We start from the raw sequence: 17,230 nt of genomic DNA on the forward strand, positions 1-17,230 counted from the left end.
TAATTTATCACAACCGCCCGACCACGAGCTGCCATCCCTCCCCTCCAAACAACATCAACTGTCCATCTCGCATTTCAAGAAGCATCTGCTAAATTCCGCGTCTCGCGCCGCTGCTCGTCGATCTTTTGCTTACGCATAGCCCGACCTGAAGGCGCCCTTGCTTTGGATAGGCACTGGGTAACGCGACGTGTGCTTTTCGTTTCTTGCCGACATGGCACAGGGACATGTTGTTCAGGGGCAGCTCGCTGGCGGGGATGAGCTCCTCAGCCTGTCTAGCGCCCAGCGTCATCGATTCCATCAGTACGAGAAGATCGTGCGATTCTCAGACACGATTCTATCTGGTAAACACCCAAGCATCAAGCCTCCGGCTAATCTGATTGCATCTGTGCAATCCTCCATCCACCCAATAGATGTCACCATCGAAAATGGTGCTTCCAACTATCAGCCAGACGAGTCGCAGTACTCTGTCGCGAAAACCCAGCAGCCGGGCGCGTCAAGATCTGGCCTGCCTGCCATACCCCCTAGCACAACCAAAGTCAGCAAACCTTACGGGTCTGGGACTGTTGAGATCAATCCCATTTTCCTAGAAAAGTCGGATGATCTTGTCAAGGCAGAGTTTCAATTGCAACGGCAGAGACTGGAGCGTACTTTGAGGGACGCGGTTGAGCAACGGCGGGCGGCAGTCAAGAATGCTGCTCAAGGAGAGCCTATTCCCGACTTCGACCTTAATGACGTGTTGACGAAGGCCCTGAAACTCGTCGAAGCCACTGCCGGGCCTGCTCCTGATGATGACAATCCTGCTACTACTAACCTCGAGACTGCAAGTGATTCCTTTGACGACAACACCTTCTACTCGTCCCAGCACAACACCCCATCCTCGGTTCTCACGTCCCGCGTCCGCAACGAGTCCGAAGAGGCACGAGGCCTGGACACTATCGATTCACAGCTGCCGAGCAGCGCCCACAATGTCGCTATTTCGCGAATCCATCACATTGATGTTGATCTGGAGACGAGCGAGCCGAGCGCGACACGGCCGCGTCAAGCCTACGCCAACCCATCTACCAACAATGGTGCCTCGAGCATAAACAATACGTCACAAGTTGGGCGAGTCCCGGGCTTGACATCGTTTGCCGAGGACAGGATTGTTTCAGCCCAGGACACAGGTGCTGGGCCAAGCCATTCTGAAGACTCGAGCAACACGGAGATCGACCGGCATAGGGGCAGCAATAGATCCAATCCCCGCCGGCAACCCCGTGAACATTACATTGACAGCCGTCCCCCTTCTCCTCTCATGAGAGTACATGAGCGGTCTGCTCAAGCATCACCATTGACAGCAGCTAGAAGGGCGCCCATGGCCGCTGAAGCAACTTCAAACTCATCCAGAGGTACACCCGCACAAGTTGCTGCTCTTAGAAACGAGCCTATCACTGTGACCAGCCCAGAAAGCTCACCCCAAGGCGGAGGAGCATCCGAAAAGAAGAAGGGAAAGAAGAAGAAGCGGAAGGCGGACAGGCAAGCGCCCGAGGCCGAGCCAACTCCGTACATCAAACCAGAGCCACGGTCTCCATCTCCCATGAGTGCTCCCTCTTACATCCGCCCCAACAAGCGCCAAAGGTACACACAGCGTCAACCAGAGGATCCCAGCTACGAAGATGTCAGATACGAGCGCCAGACTGGCGATTACCCCCCAGAACCCCTCTCGAGCCGTCTAGGAACAGATGACCGAATGCCGATAGGGTACGACAGACCGAGCCTCTCTTCTCGACGTGCGGTAAGCACTGCGGTTCCTGGCAGCACTGTCTATAGGAGGGAATACACCGATGATCGCTACGCACCCGGCGGCCCATATTCTGTGGAGCAACCTCCACTCGTTTCGGCTCACCATCCAGGAGAACCGTCAGTGGGGAGAGCGAGCTCACAGGTTCGGCCAAACGAGGGCCATCAACGTCCATCATGGCCATATCACGGGTCCTATGAGACCTCATCAGTATCGACCAGGCCAGATGGAGATGTCTTCATGGCTCCTCCAAGGCCGCCACCGACTCGGATTATTGTAGATGCCTTTGGGCGTGAGTATATTGAACCACCACGACCAACGGTAATCCGGCACTCAGTCGCCCCTCCCGCTCGATCCGGTGATCCCGAGATCATTTACGAACGAGCCGCGCCTCGAACATTGCCCAAGCAGACGGGCATGGAGACATACGAAGAAGGGGGGGCGGTCTACAGGAGACCTTCGCCGACGTATATACCCAGGCGAGTCGTCACACAACCAGAATACATCTCGCAGGATTACAGGGACCATCGGCCACATGAATATCCAGCACGGCCGATGGCACCTCCAGGGGAACCTGTGGAATTGATGGCACCGCCAGGCAGGCGGCGTGTGGAGGAAGGCCCAAGAGACTACATTACAAGGGCGGCCAGCGTGCGACCAGCAGAACCCGTGTGGTATGAGGTTGCCCGGGATTACGGACGGGTGCAGAGCGTACGCCCCGAGGGAGCCGTACGTCAATATGCAACCAGTGTTCACCCGGAGAGCCGCCGTGAGGCTGCGCAGCCTTATGCACGAGAATATGGTACCTTGCCGGTGGAACAAGGGGCAGTAAGACGCGAGTACAGCGCGCGGCCGCCCTTGGAGCGGTACTACAACCAGCCGATGAGAGGTGGGGAGGACATTGCCTTTATTGAACAACCAAGGGGGGCAACACAGGAAATCGTGTATGCAGATGATGGGAGGAGGGAAGTCTATCGTTGATATTTGAGGCACAGGCGTACGGATACAAGGGAATAGACAACGAGGATAGACAGGACAGAATGAGGATAATAATCACTAATGACACACAAACTTGAGTTCACTTCGTGGAAACCTGCATGTGCAAACAGGGCCACATCGCCGTTGATGTTCACTTTGCGGCGTCAGCCTTACACCGAGCGTCTGGATTTGTAGCCAGAAAGCTTGACCGAACCAACAAGGCGCCGTGAATGAGTAGACAAAGCCTTGGGTATATATATAACCCCTAACGCGAGAGAAGGAGAGAAGTCAATGAGGTCATTCCTGACGGATGGAGGGGAATGCCAGCTCGGGGAGTGCAGGGCAGGGGTTAAAGCAGCACAAGACCAGGCCAGGATCTTGAGGAACGCAGCGTTTGCTAGACTGAATTGCTTCTCCCCTGGAATGGTTTTCATGGGTGCTGTAATCAAGAGCCGGCAGAAGTGCCGTTTCACAACGAGACAATAGCCAGTGAGAACTCTCTCATTTGACAGAGGACAGCATCTGCCAGGGGTCGGATGATATCCAAGGGGTGGTATATATCACATCCCCCATTCACCGAGCAACAGGAATACGGTGTAATGTCCGCACAGGCATCAGCATTGTCTAGCATTGTTTTATTCATGCTGTCGTGGCAGCTTCTCAGCACGCTCAGAAGCTCACGGACAGCCATGAGAGACTCCGAGACCCAATGCTGGACCAGTCGGATCGCCTTGAATCAACTGGGCTACTCGGCGGTACCAAACTGGAGGGGTCTTTGGTACGAATGTTGAAATTTTGAGACATGGTCACATCTGATGAATCTGACTGCCGTGTTGCCTGCATCTCCACTAGTCATGACTTTGCTTTTATACCTCCACGGCAGAAGGCAGGTGTTTGAGTTATCAAGGGGTTCAAGGAACATTCATCAGTCGCAATCTCTCCTCGATATACCCAGATAGGCTCCGGGCCTAGGCATGCCCAGCCTCGCGTTGTTGGACATGCACGCATACCGTTTGTGTGATGTGACCCACGAGTCCCCAGGGATATGTGCCTGCGAGTGGCGTGGCTCGTGATCGGTTCTCTCAGCTGCAGGCAAGCAGGCAAGGCAAGGCAAGGCAAGGCAAAGCAGAACAGAGCAAAAAGCCACTGGAATTCGAGGCGGCAACTGAAGCAATCAACGGGATGCAAAGACGCGCAGGCGCGCACGTCCGACAGTCCAGACCCTGTCCCGCCACAGACAAACCCAAGAATGCCGGCTCCCTTGACCAGTTCGCGATGCTGGAAGCCGGCTCCCTTGTTCAAGTACATACCCGTCCATGATGATCGATCACCGCAGTACTGGTCAAACAAGGTGCCTTGCAAGTTGACATGTTGAACGACAAGTTGCTAGTGGACGAGCTGATACCGGGCTCGTGGAGAGAAGAGCTGGGCCTGCATGGGCCAACCTCAAATCAACTCGCTCACCCTTGGACAAGTCACAGGCAAGTCGCAGACAAGTCACACAGACGAGGCCTGGTCGTGTGGGGACGCCGTGTGATCGAAGCTTTAGCCAAGACACGCTACCGAGCGAGATACGGCTGACGAGAGATGGCAATTCTTGGGCAAGCATGTATCCCGGCATCTCTAGAGTTGCAGCTTGATGAATCTCCTTTTTTTTTTTTTTACCCTCTGTCTCTCTCCTGCTTATGCTCGGGAACATGGTTGTGCAGAAACAATCTCTTTAGATGCTGCAAGGCCTAACGATAACCTGTTGGTGTGGACGAATGTCAGCGGAGACGACCCCATTCCCGTGCAGCTAGGTAGTCCTCCATCTAAGCTGAGTTGGTGTTAGCATCCAAGACAACGGTACGTGATCCCAGCTAGCGGCTTGGTGGATGACCTGGGTATTCGTACCTTGTGTCTTGACTGAGCTGGTCAAGATGTCTCCCTCCGAAGCTGTGCGTGCTGGACCATTGCCGAAGTCCTCCGGCTGTCCACTAGGGCTCTCTGGAACGCAGTCCGTTTGAATCCCGTCCCCGGGGAGCCTGTCTCCCGTGTCCCGTTTGGAGAGCCGCCGCCGGTGCAACGACAGAGGCTGCAGGAGGTGCCTCCTGGGCTGGCACCTGGGCTGATGGTGCCCCCACCGCCCAGAACGCAAAGCGCGCCCATGCCATGCCATGCCCTAGGGGGGGCCGCTTCGCTGCCGTTCGAAGGTCACCGAAGGCCGGCAGCGATCCCGCTGCTGTTCACCTCGTCGTCATTGGGGTTGGCCGCCGTCGTTAGTGACTTGTCTGTTGCGAGCGAGAGTGCCCTAGCCCCGGGTAAGGAGCGTAGAGTTCTCACGCTGGCGGTACGTGATTGGACGTACTTGGGGATTCAACTGAAGCGACCAGATTCCAAGATCTGTGCGATCAGAACCTCTCTACTTGCCCTTGGTAGTGGTGGTGGCTGCTCACAGTGGCTGTCGTTTATCCATGCCCTTGCAAAATCCACTCAGACTGGCTTCTGCTTCTCAGCGCACTCGGACAGGCGTGCTCGTGCCCTCGTACGCACAACCACTGGGTCCAACTTGCATACGGGAGTGCACCTCTCCCCCCGGGCTCTGCATGCTGTACTCATGCCTCTCGCGCTGACGGACTGAGGTGCGCATCTCATCCCACTCCCGCTCCACTCTCTGGCTGTTTCTTGTCTCGGGCTGGTCGATGGGTGAGCTGAGCTCGCTGTGTCGGGCGGCCTTACAGGGCACTCACAGGCGGCGCATGTACCGGGGGGGTTGTCTTTTATGGAACTCTCCCCCAGGTAAATCGCAGCCACTGGGTACGTAGGGGCTGTAGGTACCTCCCCTAGCTGTATCTCCATGCCTCTACTCTGCCACTCACAGCTTCTGAATTGCCTTGGCCTCTCCACCTTGGCCTCCATGTCCTGTCCTCGACAGAGCACGTCCTGCTGACTTGAGGTTCCTCGCTTTTTGCTGCCAGAACTGTACTGTAGGTACGTAGTGCATCTCCGCTCCATCCTTCCCTCCACCTCTCTCACCTACCTACCTGACCTTCGTAACCCTCCCTCTCCTTCCTTCTCCCTCTCCCTCGTCAGACTTGGAAAGAGCTCACAAACACCACCATCTTTCTTTCTTCCCCCCTTCCCCCCTGCCCCCTTCCCCCTCCCCACCGTTTCTTGCCCAGCTTCTTCGATACCCTTTTTCCCTTTTATCATTGCCCTCATCTCATCTTTTTCCTGGTCAGGTCAGGTCAGGTTCTCTCTCTTGCTTCTTCTCCACCTCCCGCCGCCGTCCTCGCTCCCGTCCACCTCCACCTTCGCCGACCGTCGCCGCCCACGCCTCGGACGACGACGACGACGCCTTCACCTCGCTCCCCATCATGAATAAGTTGGCAAACATGCGTCACTGGTCGGAAAGAATGACACCCAATTTCGGAATGGGCCGTCCCAATCCCAATATGCCCATGAATGCCCTCAACCACCCCAAGAACGTCGCCCAACCCGGTCAGCCCATCGCCTCCCCTCAAGCCGCCGATGCCACGATCCACTACTCGTTCAACGTCCCATTCGCTTCCGATCTTGCGGGCCCCGACACCGAGGACATTCTTCACGCGACCACTGACGCCGTCTTGCGATGGACGCACCCCGAGGACGCGCCGGACGACGTCCAAATCCACGAGCTGCCCGTCCACGGACAGAACCTGAACAACCTCCGAAGGCTGTGCCGCGACCTCTCCAACGGGCCCTTACCCATCGAGGCACATGTCCTTTCGACCACGCCCAAGAACGGCAAGGGCCAGCAGGTCACCACCGTCTGTCTCTCGGGCTCTCCAGAGCTGGTCCACAAGAGCCGAGAGACCATTTTGAATGATACCCCCATTTCTCTCGTAGGTTTCGATTGATCTCGCACCAGGCCCCTCTGTGGCATGCTGGCAAACCTCTTCTGACTTCTCCCCGTAGCGTTGCACCACAATTGATGTTGATGGTCAACTCGTTTGCGATCTCAATGCTGGAGTGCTCAAGAAGCCCGTTACCGATACCCTGGATTACATCTCGAGCTACTGCGGCGTCGACATCTTCCTTCTCGGCCCCAAGCTCACCCCTGTCGTGGATGGCATGACTGGTGATTCCGAATTGCGGATGGATCAGCGATGGAGAGTCGCCATCTACGGCGACATCTTGTCGTCAGAGCATGCCAAGGCTCGGGTCCTGATTCACATCGATACGCTGGTACAGATTTCCCCTCGTCAACGTTTTATTTGCAAAGTTTAACACTTCTCCAGCTTGGCCGTATTGTCGATGGAACTAAGCTTGAACTGTCCTGCCACCAGCTCGTCTGCGGACGTCACCGCAAAAACATCAAACTCATCGAGTCGTCCACCGGGACCGCCATCTACTTCCCGCCTCCGTTCTCGCAAATGTACCGCTACTGTCCCCCCAACGCTACTCGCCGTGATCCCTCGGATGTCTTCATCACTGGTGAAACTCCCCAGGCGATCGAGCTCGCCAAGCAGAAGCTCCATGAGACGGTCCAGCGGATCAGGCTCTACGTTAAGGACGTGACCATCCCTGCCGCCAAGATTGACAGCATTCTGCTTGGCCGTTTGGACAAGGTCCGCAAGATTCTCGAGGCTAACGGCACCTACATCATGTTCCCGCCTCTGGCAAGCCAGCGGAACATGGTGAGAGTCCAGGGCAGCGAGGGTCTTCACGTAGAGCGAACTGTTCGGGAAATCATGTCCCTGGTCAGTGGCAAGATCCTCTACTTTTGATTTGAGTTGACTAACAATGCAACAGGCCGGCCAGTTCTACAGCGCCGGGTGGTACATGCAACATCCCGAGGCTAGGCAGCTTCCCAACCCAGCTGACATCAGGGCTATGCTTGTTGATATTTGCGCCAATTCGGATGCCGATCTCTCGTTTGACAAACTGAACTTTGCCATCACTGGCTCTGATGATGCTGTCAAGTCTGCCCTCGAGGTTATCTCGGACATCAAGTTTGTTGCACAGGCTCAATATCAGATCCGTGTCAAGATTGAGCTTGCCAATGAGCACAAGGAGTTCGTCAGTGGCAAGAAGAACGGCAAGATCAACAAGATCATGGGACAGAGCAATGTCCAGATCATTTTCGATGGCTTCAACGAGTACAACTTCAACATTGATGTCATGGCGGCAAGCTACGATTCCATGAAGCAGGGTCTGACGCTGGTCGAGCAGGAGATGCCCGCATCCATCTCGTTCCACGTTCCTGATCAGTACCACAAGCGCATCATTGGCATTGGTGGACAGCACATTCAGCGAATTATGAAGAAGCACTCGGTCTTCGTCAAATTCTCTAACGCTATGGACAGAGGTAATGCTCCTCATCAACACATCTAATACCCAAGCTAATATTTTGTAGGTGGTATGGGACGAGAGGACGACGACATCAAAGTGGATAATGTTATCTGCCGCACCCCAGCTCGCAACGCACAGAACCTCGACGCTGTCAAGAACGAGATCCTGGAGATGGTTGACCGCGCTGTAAGTGAGGTCCAAATTATTGTTTTCGTCAATTCTAATGCCAGTTTAGGACTCCGAGTATACCTCTCAGATCGTCAGTGTTGATCGACTCTACCATCGCCAGCTCATTGCTAGGCTTCCGGAGATTGACGAGCTCGAGCAGAAGTACAACTGCAAGATCAACTTTCCCAGCACCGAGCAGGCCAGCGACGAGGTGACGGTGAATGGCCCTCAGTGGCAGGTTCCCCACTGCGTTGACGAGTTCTTGGGCATGGTGCCTGACAAGCATGAACTCGTTCTTGCTAGAAGCCCTGAGCTGATCAAGTTTCTCGAGTCTCCTGAGTTTGCCCATGACCTTGTGCCCAAGCTGAAGAGCCAGCACGAGGTTGAGCTTACCATCCACCAGAACCCTGATGAGCTCACCGAGGATGGATCTCCTACAGTCACTCTGCTTTGGGGTTTTACCCGCAACAATGCTGGTGGTCTCCGTGATGCCATGGACTTCATGCAATCCCAGTTCGCGACTTCTGGGGCTGAGGTGAACATCGTTAAGGGCGCTCTCCCTCGCCCCAAGTCGGACTCGTTCGAGGACTCTCTGCAGTACTTTGACTCTAAGCTTCTTCAGCATGCTCCAGCCCCTGTTGCTACTGACTCTCCCGTCAAGGCTGGCTTCGGCGATGACGTCGCCCGCGAACGAAGCAGCATCCTCGACCGTCTCCGAAAGCCCGGCAGTATGACGTCAATCTCTTCCTTCTTGGATCGCAGAAAGAACAGCTCGCACTCGGCCAACAACTTCTTCAAGGGCTCCAGCAACGTGTCCAAGTCTTCGCTCATCTCAATCGAGTCGACCCGCAGCTTCAACGCTGATCGAAACCCCTGGAACGACAGCGGCGTGAACCTTCCAGACGACGACAACCCGTGGGCGCCACGACCCTACAGCACCCACATCGACAACAAGCTGTCGATTCCTCAGCCCGGCGACATCACGCCTCGCCACAGCACCCGCGCGTCCGGCGACAGCGGGCGCCCTTCCACATCTCATTCTATGAATTCAGGATACCCCGCCCCTATTGGGCCTTTCCGTTAGATTCCCCCGTGTTAGAACCTCTACATGCAAATACCCCGGCTGGATATACCCTGGCGTAAAATACCCTGGAACGTCGACTTGTGCATCGGTCGGTTTACGTCTTGTCATGTTTTGTTTTGCTCGACTGTGTCTGAGTGCTCTGTTACTGGTTTTTGATTTTGCTGCATTTATTTATGTGCTTTTTTTTCTTTTGGTTATCGGAATCGGGGGTTCTCTTTTGATGACTTGACGCCCGCTCATTATACCCAGTCATGCAACGAAAAGCTGAAGACAAAAAAAACGAAGAATACCCCTGGTTGCCGAATGAGAAGGAAAGGATGTTTTGGGACATGATGGGATGGATGTTTGGGGAGAAAGATACCAATGTCAACGAAAACAAGAAACATCAAAAGTCTGCCTATCTGAAGGCAATGACCATACACGGAGTCAAAGACGGGAGAGGATTGTTTGGGCCGACATATATAGTCGGCATGATGGCATCATGCCGGCAATGATGGTTGGCAACTGGTTTACTCGCTCCACGGCGACTTGTCCTGGAACCAAAAGGGCATCGCGACAAACGAAGCAATTTGCTAGCGAGCGGAGACGAAAAGTTGAGAGCATCGCCAAACGGCAACTTGAGATTGAGAAATGACAATGATACCTGCGGCATGCCCGCGATTGCTCCACGAATAAAGTGCCTCTATCCTTGATAGTGCTCAGATTGTGATACCAAACTGCCAGATAACCGGCTGCGTTGGAATTCCTTTGTGACGTGGAGAGTTGGAGGAGAGCTACATGGCCTAAACAAGAGACACGAGAAAGGGGGCGGGCATTCTAACCAACTTGATATTCATCGTGAGTGACAGCTATCCATACTACTACACACTGGCTTCCAGACACCCTGTACATCCCCAACAGCCTAACGTCTTTACCATGATCACTTCTCCTCAGTTGGAGGAGTCAGGATCTTGGCTACAGCAGGTCTAGCCAAGAGGCGGTTATGCCATGCAACGTAGTTGGGGTACTTGTTCTCGATATCAAACTTCTTCCACACGTCACCGACAACAGGGACGGCCGTGTTCCAGGGGATAAAGGCAATATCGGCATAAGTGCTTAGCAGAGTTTAGTACTTGCTCCATCGGGGGGAATGTCATTATTGGGGACTCACTACTTGTTGCCGACGAGATACTCCTTGCCCTCAAGGATGTTGTTCAGGACCTCGACAACGCGGACCATTTGTTCTTCGTAGCGCTCCTTGGCCGACTCAACCTGTTCCTTGTGGAAGAAATGGAACCACATGGTCTCGTTGCTTGTCAGTCGTGAGTTCTCATACAGGGTATCTGCTACATACCTGGCCGTAGTAAGGGCCCTGTCCAGACATCTGGAAGTGCAGATACTGCTTCAGGTACCACTTCTCGGGCTCAGTGTCGAACGAGAACTTGTGATCCTTGTCGTACTTTTCGATGAGGTACTCGAGGATGGCGCCAGACTCCCAGATGGTGATGCCCGTGTTTGGGTCCTCGATGGCGGGGACTCGGCCATTGGGGTTGATCTTGACAAACGACTCAGCCTTGGGGTTGGGGGTCTCGACCTGTCAAGCCATGTTAGTGTATATCAGTAGAGTATTTGGGAGTGTCCGTACAGCTGTGTAGGGGATGCCAAGCTCCTCGAGGAGGATGGTGACCTTCTTGGGGTTGGGTCCCCTGCCTGGGTAGTGTTAGAGCCATAACGTAGCGGAGGTGTTGAAGGCTAACCATGGACATAGACGGTGATGGGCTTGAGGTCAGACATTTTGGTGGTTTTCTTTGTTGATATGAGAAGTATGGGATTCAGTGCCTGTTCTGGTTGTTCCAATGTTGAGTTGTCTAGTGATGCTCCTCTCCATTCTCCCACAACCCAAACACTCTTAAATACATCAACTGTATCTGATTCATGTCCTTTCAGCTTCTCTGAAACCCGTCTCTACAGCCTCAACTCCGGTTCCTAATCCCGTTCTTTCAAAGCATCCATGGACGATTCATAATCATCAATACCAGGATCCGCAACTCCGCGTCAGGATGAAGTGAGAAGATCGTCCAACCCTCCTTCAATCGGCACAATCATCCCCGATCACAATCTGCTCTCCAGGCCTCGAGGAAATACACATGAAAGGGTAGATGTAGCCGCGCGTGTACTGACTAAGGAGGAGTTGTGGGGGATATTCTTGAGGCGCCAATTGGTTGCCTGTCCCAATCTGGCGATACGCTTCGACTTTGGCGAGGAGAGGCTGGAGCAAGGCCCGCGGCACGCTGGGAGGTTGAGCCGCCTCAGTGTCGAAATGTCTCCGAAATTATTCAGCAATATTGTAAGCAGCTTTTGAGCGTCAGGGGATTGTATTCTTGTCATGGAGCAGGGTTGCGGAAATTGAGTTGCCAAGGAATCGAGTTTCGACCAATGCTATTCTCATGTCCCAACCATGTCTATGTGATGTTTGTCTAGGGCCAGCCTTGCCTAGTCATCCCAGATAGCGGCCTTTGCCTTGTCAGCCTCCTCTTGTCGCTTCTTCTCTTGTTCGCGCTCCTGCTCCCGCTTCTTCTTCTCCTGCTCGCGGATGCTCTTCTGATAAGCCCGCTGCTCCTCAGTCTGCTTGGGCGCCTTGAGGCCCAGCCCGGCAGCAATCATGCGTCGGGCCACAGCGTCCGTCTTCTCGGGTCGCTTGGCTGATTCTCCGGCGACTCTGGGACCGGGCGCATCCTCTGGGGGCGTCCACGCCGACCCTCCAACGGGCGACATGGGAGTCGGAGGTGGTGGTGCAGGCGTTGTGCTGGGCGTCAGCTCATCAGCCTTGTCAGAGTCTGCTTCGGGCTCGGAGTCGGAGACGTCTTCATCCTCCCATGAGTCTGCCACGACTTTCTTTGCCTTTTTCTTTGATGCGGGCTTTGTGGTTTGAGTTGGTTCCTTGTTGCTTGTGATAGTGAGCTTCTTGATGGAGGTCGAAACGTCAGCGTCGTCAGACATGGCGGCGGGTCGTTGCGAGAAAGATATCGACTTGACGATGTTTATATAAGTCTGATTATAATGGAGACTGGAGCATGCAAGTTTGGACGGCTGTTATTGATGATGGCAGTTCAGTGTTCGGGCTTGAAGATGAGAAAATGATGCCTGAATTGAGTTTGCGGAGAAGGTGTAGGGTAGCCATGATGGTGATGGCAGCGTTCTTTCCCGTTTCGTTTCGTTTACTTTTGCAAGACATGCTATCCTTCTTGAACTCAGTTTGTTTTTCTATTCACTTGATGCAAATATGACTTATTGAACATTTAAAAGGTGGTTTATGATCTTTTTGGGGGAAATAGCATTGAATTGCGCGCTGAATACAACAACGTCGACTCTTTCACATATTATGAAATGCGACTTCAAAGAGTGACACATGCAATGTGAGATCATTTCCTCGAGAAGAAAAAGAAGAAAGCCCCAAAGTGAAAACAGGCCCTTCCTTTATAAAAAAAAAAAAACATAGATAGAAATGAAGATTTCCCATCTCTGGCATGGTCCTGTTCACATGTCCAAGGTGATTGAGTATCATATCATGTTGCACTAAGTAATGATGCTTCAACTTGATATGCTTGACAACCACGAAAAGAAACCTCACTATTAACCACCATGATAAGTAAAACCACTATATACTCCGTCTATACCTTGATTCTATCCTCACCATAACGGCACGCGAGCCCCGATAACCGAATATCGCAATCTGATAAGAAACCCGCCATCAAAAGCCGAGATTGGCCGACGAGTGGGCAAGTGGGCAACAGCTTCGGCATCCGATATTCTCCCGATGGAAGCTCATGGTTCTGTTCCATTCGACTCGAAATTTTGGATGATGTCGACGTTAAGTCCGACGTCGCCATAAGACATTATTAAGTCGCCTCCACCACAACTTGAGCCAAGCCGAAGCGGCGATGCGCACAATTGCGGCCAACAGAACCTCTACCTGCCACCCCTGATAGAATCTCTTCTAAATCCTCTTTCTCTCCTTCATCTCATAATTCTTCTTCTTAATTGTCCTGTTCCCCTCCCTCCAACGAACGGCCCATCGCGGGGCTCTTAGCTTCTAATCATCTCCAGCTCCGTCCTCGCTCGTCTGCCTAGACCACGCCCAACATGATCCCGCGTTCACGCCTCTCTGGCCGCCTCATCCTCGAGCGCTCTACCGCCCATGCATCCCGAGTCTCTTCCGAAGCCATCGCCGCTCGATGGACCTCTTCACCCGCCTACCGAAACCGTCACATCTGCGCTCGCCGGCTGCCCGCCATTCAGCCGCGGTTAGCCTCCGCCGCCTTCTCCACGGCCGCACGCCTCGGGAAGGAGAAGGACAGCAAGGACAAGGGCTTTTTCGAGTCCGCCATAGAACCATTGACCGAGCCGTTGTCCGAGGAGGAGGCCCAGGCGAACCTGGAGAACAAGCGGAAGGATGCCGAGGACAAGCTTTCGGCCGAATCGAGAAATCCAGGGCCTGACTCGCCCGGCTCTGGCAAGAATGACGCCGGAGGTCAATCACAAGACGGAAAGGCCGGGAGCGCGGCTGGAGGTTCTGCAGGATCTGGTTCCGGGAGCGACGGCGGTGACGGAGGCCGACGCGGTCGAAAGTCGTCCGCCGAGAAGGCCCTCCAGAAGCCTGTCGTTCCCGAGGTCTATCCCCAGGTCTTGGCCATCCCCATTGCCCGACGGCCGCTCTTCCCTGGTTTCTATAAGGCGATTACCATCAAGGACCCCGATGTGGCCAACGCAATCACCGAGTCCATCAAGCGTGGTCAGCCCTATGTCGGCGCCTTCTTGTTCAAGGACGAGAATGAGGACGAGGATGTAATCCGAAACCCCGACGATGTCTACGACGTGGGAGTCTTTGCCCAAATTACAAGTGCATTCCCCATCCACGGCCAAGAGGGAGCTCTGACCGCCATCCTCTACCCTCATCGACGTATCCGATTATCCAGCTTGCTGCCTCCCGGTGGTCAAGATGCTGCCAAGAAGACCGATTCCAAGACCGAGCCTACACCCGAACCCATTCCCCAGAAGCCCGCCGAGGAGGAGGCTACGCAAGAGAAGAAGGGCGATGTCGTCGCCAGCTTCGAGGAGAGTGCTGTGGAGAAGAAGCCCGACCAGACCGCAGAGAAGTACGAGCCAACCTCGTTCCTCAAGAGATACCCCGTCAGCCTGGTCAACGTCGAGAACCTTGTCGATGAGCCATACGACCCCAAGAGCCCTGTTATCCGCGCCGTCACCAACGAGATCGTCAACGTCTTCAAGGAGGTGGCCACAATGAACAACCTCTTCCGTGACCAAATCTCGACCTTTTCCATGAGCCAGTCCACCGGAAACGTGACATCAGAACCCGCCAAGCTTGCCGACTTTGCCGCCGCCGTGTCGTCGGGTGAGCAGAAGGAGCTGCAGGAGGTCCTGGGATGTCTCAACGTGGAGGAGAGGATGCAGAAGGCCCTGGTGGTGCTCAAGAAGGAGCTCATGAATGCCCAGCTGCAGTCCAAGATCAGTAAGGATGTGGAGAACAAGATCAGCAAGAGGCAGCGCGAGTACTGGCTTATGGAGCAAATGAAGGGTATTCGCCGCGAGCTCGGCCTCGAGTCGGATGGCAAGGACAAGCTGGTTGAGAAGTTCAAGGAGAAGGCCAACAAGCTCGCCATGCCCGATGCCGTGCGCAAGGTCTTTGACGAGGAGCTTAACAAGCTTGCTCACCTTGAGACTGCTGCTTCCGAGTTCAACGTGACGAGGAACTACCTGGACTGGCTCACGCAGATCCCCTGGGGTCGGAGGAGCGCCGAGAACTTTGGCATCCCCAACGCCGTCAAGATCCTGGACGAGGATCACCACGGTCTCAAGGATGTCAAGGATCGTATCCTCGAGTTCATCGCGGTTGGCAAGCTTCGAGGCACTGTCGAGGGTAAGATCCTCTGCTTCGTCGGTCCTCCCGGAGTGGGCAAGACCAGTATCGGAAAGTCGATTGCGCGAGCCCTCAACCGAGAGTATTACCGATTCAGTGTCGGAGGTCTCACCGATGTTGCTGAGATCAAGGGCCACCGAAGGACCTACGTCGGTGCCCTTCCCGGTCGTATGATCCAGGCGCTGAAGAAGTGTCAAACTGAGAACCCTCTTATCCTGATCGATGAGATTGACAAGATTGGCCGAGGATACCAGGGCGACCCCTCATCTGCACTGCTGGAGCTGTTGGACCCTGAGCAGAACAGCTCTTTCCTGGACCACTACATGGATGTGCCCGTCGACCTATCCAAGGTCTTGTTCGTGTGCACAGCCAACATGACCGACACCATCCCCCGACCTCTGCTCGACCGAATGGAGATCATCACCCTCTCGGGCTACGTTGCTGATGAGAAGATGGCTATCGCCCAACGGTACCTCGCTCCCGCTGCTAAGGAAACCGCCGGACTTCAGAATGCCGACGTCATCCTGAGTGAGGAGGCCATTGAGGAGTTGATCAAGTCGTACTGCCGCGAGTCTGGTGTCCGAAACCTCAAGAAGCAGATCGAAAAGGTCTACCGCAAGTCTGCTCTCAAGATCGTCCAAGAGCTCGGCGAGGAGGTTCTCCCAGAGGAGGACGCCCTGACCGAGGAGGGCAAGTCTGCGCTCGAGGAGGCCGAGAAGAAGAAGGAGGAGCAGGCTAGCACAGGCAAGGAGTCGGACGTGGAGAGCTCTTCCGAGTCTGGTGAGACTGGTACGGCCACGGAGAAGCCCCGCAAGCCTCTCCGGGTTCCCGACTCGGTCCACGTCGTCATTGGCAAGGACAACCTCAACGACTACGTTGGCCCCCCCGTCTTCACCTCGGATCGTCTGTACGACGTCAGCCCCCCTGGTGTCTCCATGGGTCTCGCCTGGACACAGCTTGGTGGCGCTGCCATGTACATTGAGTCGATCCTGCAGGCTCCCCTCCGACCAGAGACGCGGCCGCACCTCGAGATCACGGGTAACCTCAAGAACGTCATGAAGGAGTCCACCACAATCGCCTACTCCTTCGCCAAGGCTTTCATGGTCAAGGAGTTCCCCGACAACCACTTCTTCGACAAGGCCAAGATGCACCTTCACGTTCCTGATGGTGCCGTCTCCAAGGATGGTCCTTCGGCTGGTATCACCATGGCTACTTCGCTCCTTTCCCTTGCCCTCGACACCCCCGTTGACCCGACCGTCGCCATGACCGGTGAGCTTACCCTTACCGGCAAGGTGCTGCGTATCGGTGGTCTTCGTGAGAAGACTGTTGCCGCTCGTCGCGCTGGCTGCAAGACCATCATCTTCCCCAAGGACAACATGTCCGACTGGCTGGAGCTGCCTGAGGTACGTCTACGCTATGTTTCTACTATAATTCTGACCCCTGACTAACAACTCTCAATAGAACATCAAGGAAGGTCTCCAAGGCCATCCCGTGGCCTGGTACCCCGAGGTCTTCAACCTCGTCTTCCCCAACCTTGACCGCGAGCAGGCCAACAAGTGCAAGATCCGCGAGTGGGAGGAGCAGCAGAAGAAGAACAACCCCGAGTCCGCCGAGGAGGAAGACTAGACGCCGACAGACAAAACGGCGAGGTGAAGAACATGTCATCGACACGGGGGCGCAAAGCATGGCATCAATGTAGGAATTGCAGGGTATGCATGATTTGAGGGGCGTTTGGGCACCGGGGGGCAAGAATCTTAGATGGAAACGATATAAAGACTCCTACTCTGTTATTACCAGTCTGTGGACTTTTGTACTTTTAGAAGCATGCATCAGCGGGTTTTGGAGACAAGCAGCTGATGAGCAAATGCCAGCACGTGGGCGACGCCTCCATGTGCAATTGTACATATAGGAAAAGCGACGTCATACTGTTTACCTGAATCCCCTCATTGGGCACATTATGAGTTGTTGTCAGCGAGTTTGGGATTGACAAGTC

General features: G+C 54.6%; 5 protein-coding genes across 5 annotated transcripts; 3 read left to right on the forward strand and 2 right to left on the reverse strand.

Annotated features, from left to right (window-relative positions):
* Positions 1 to 211: 211 nt before the first annotated feature.
* Positions 212 to 2,758, forward strand: LRP88_13837 (uncharacterized protein; the record flags this gene model as incomplete). Its single annotated transcript, XM_083250193.1, has 1 exon — positions 212 to 2,758. The coding sequence occupies one exon, from the start codon at positions 212 to 214 to the stop codon at positions 2,756 to 2,758; it is 2,547 nt and encodes an 848-aa protein (XP_083094527.1).
* A 3,353-nt stretch (positions 2,759 to 6,111) lies between these two features.
* LRP88_13838 (uncharacterized protein) lies at positions 6,112 to 9,320 on the forward strand (the record flags this gene model as incomplete). The annotated part of the gene is made up of 6 exons (XM_083250194.1): positions 6,112 to 6,618; positions 6,692 to 6,961; positions 7,015 to 7,476; positions 7,529 to 8,084; positions 8,133 to 8,254; positions 8,304 to 9,320. The coding sequence occupies 6 exons, from the start codon at positions 6,112 to 6,114 to the stop codon at positions 9,318 to 9,320; spliced, it is 2,934 nt and encodes a 977-aa protein (XP_083094528.1).
* Positions 9,321 to 10,239: 919 nt separating this feature from the next.
* Positions 10,240 to 11,093, reverse strand: LRP88_13839 (glutathione S-transferase family protein; the record flags this gene model as incomplete). The annotated part of the gene is made up of 5 exons (XM_083250195.1): positions 10,240 to 10,414; positions 10,471 to 10,604; positions 10,654 to 10,893; positions 10,945 to 11,009; positions 11,057 to 11,093. The coding sequence occupies 5 exons, from the start codon at positions 11,091 to 11,093 to the stop codon at positions 10,240 to 10,242; spliced, it is 651 nt and encodes a 216-aa protein (XP_083094529.1).
* A 699-nt stretch (positions 11,094 to 11,792) lies between these two features.
* Positions 11,793 to 12,299, reverse strand: LRP88_13840 (uncharacterized protein; the record flags this gene model as incomplete). The annotated part of the gene is made up of 1 exon (XM_083250196.1): positions 11,793 to 12,299. One exon carries the CDS (start codon positions 12,297 to 12,299, stop codon positions 11,793 to 11,795), a length of 507 nt encoding a protein of 168 aa, XP_083094530.1.
* Positions 12,300 to 13,442: 1,143 nt separating this feature from the next.
* Positions 13,443 to 16,863, forward strand: LRP88_13841 (Lon protease C-terminal proteolytic domain-containing protein; the record flags this gene model as incomplete). Its single annotated transcript, XM_083250197.1, has 2 exons — positions 13,443 to 16,640; positions 16,699 to 16,863. The coding sequence occupies 2 exons, from the start codon at positions 13,443 to 13,445 to the stop codon at positions 16,861 to 16,863; spliced, it is 3,363 nt and encodes a 1,120-aa protein (XP_083094531.1).
* Between the last annotated feature and the right edge of the window lie 367 nt (positions 16,864 to 17,230).

This window comes from Fusarium phalaenopsidis, assembly GCF_050370095.1.
Source record: "Fusarium phalaenopsidis strain FUZ10S chromosome Unknown contig_32332, whole genome shotgun sequence".
Lineage (NCBI taxonomy): Eukaryota > Fungi > Ascomycota > Sordariomycetes > Hypocreales > Nectriaceae > Fusarium > Fusarium phalaenopsidis.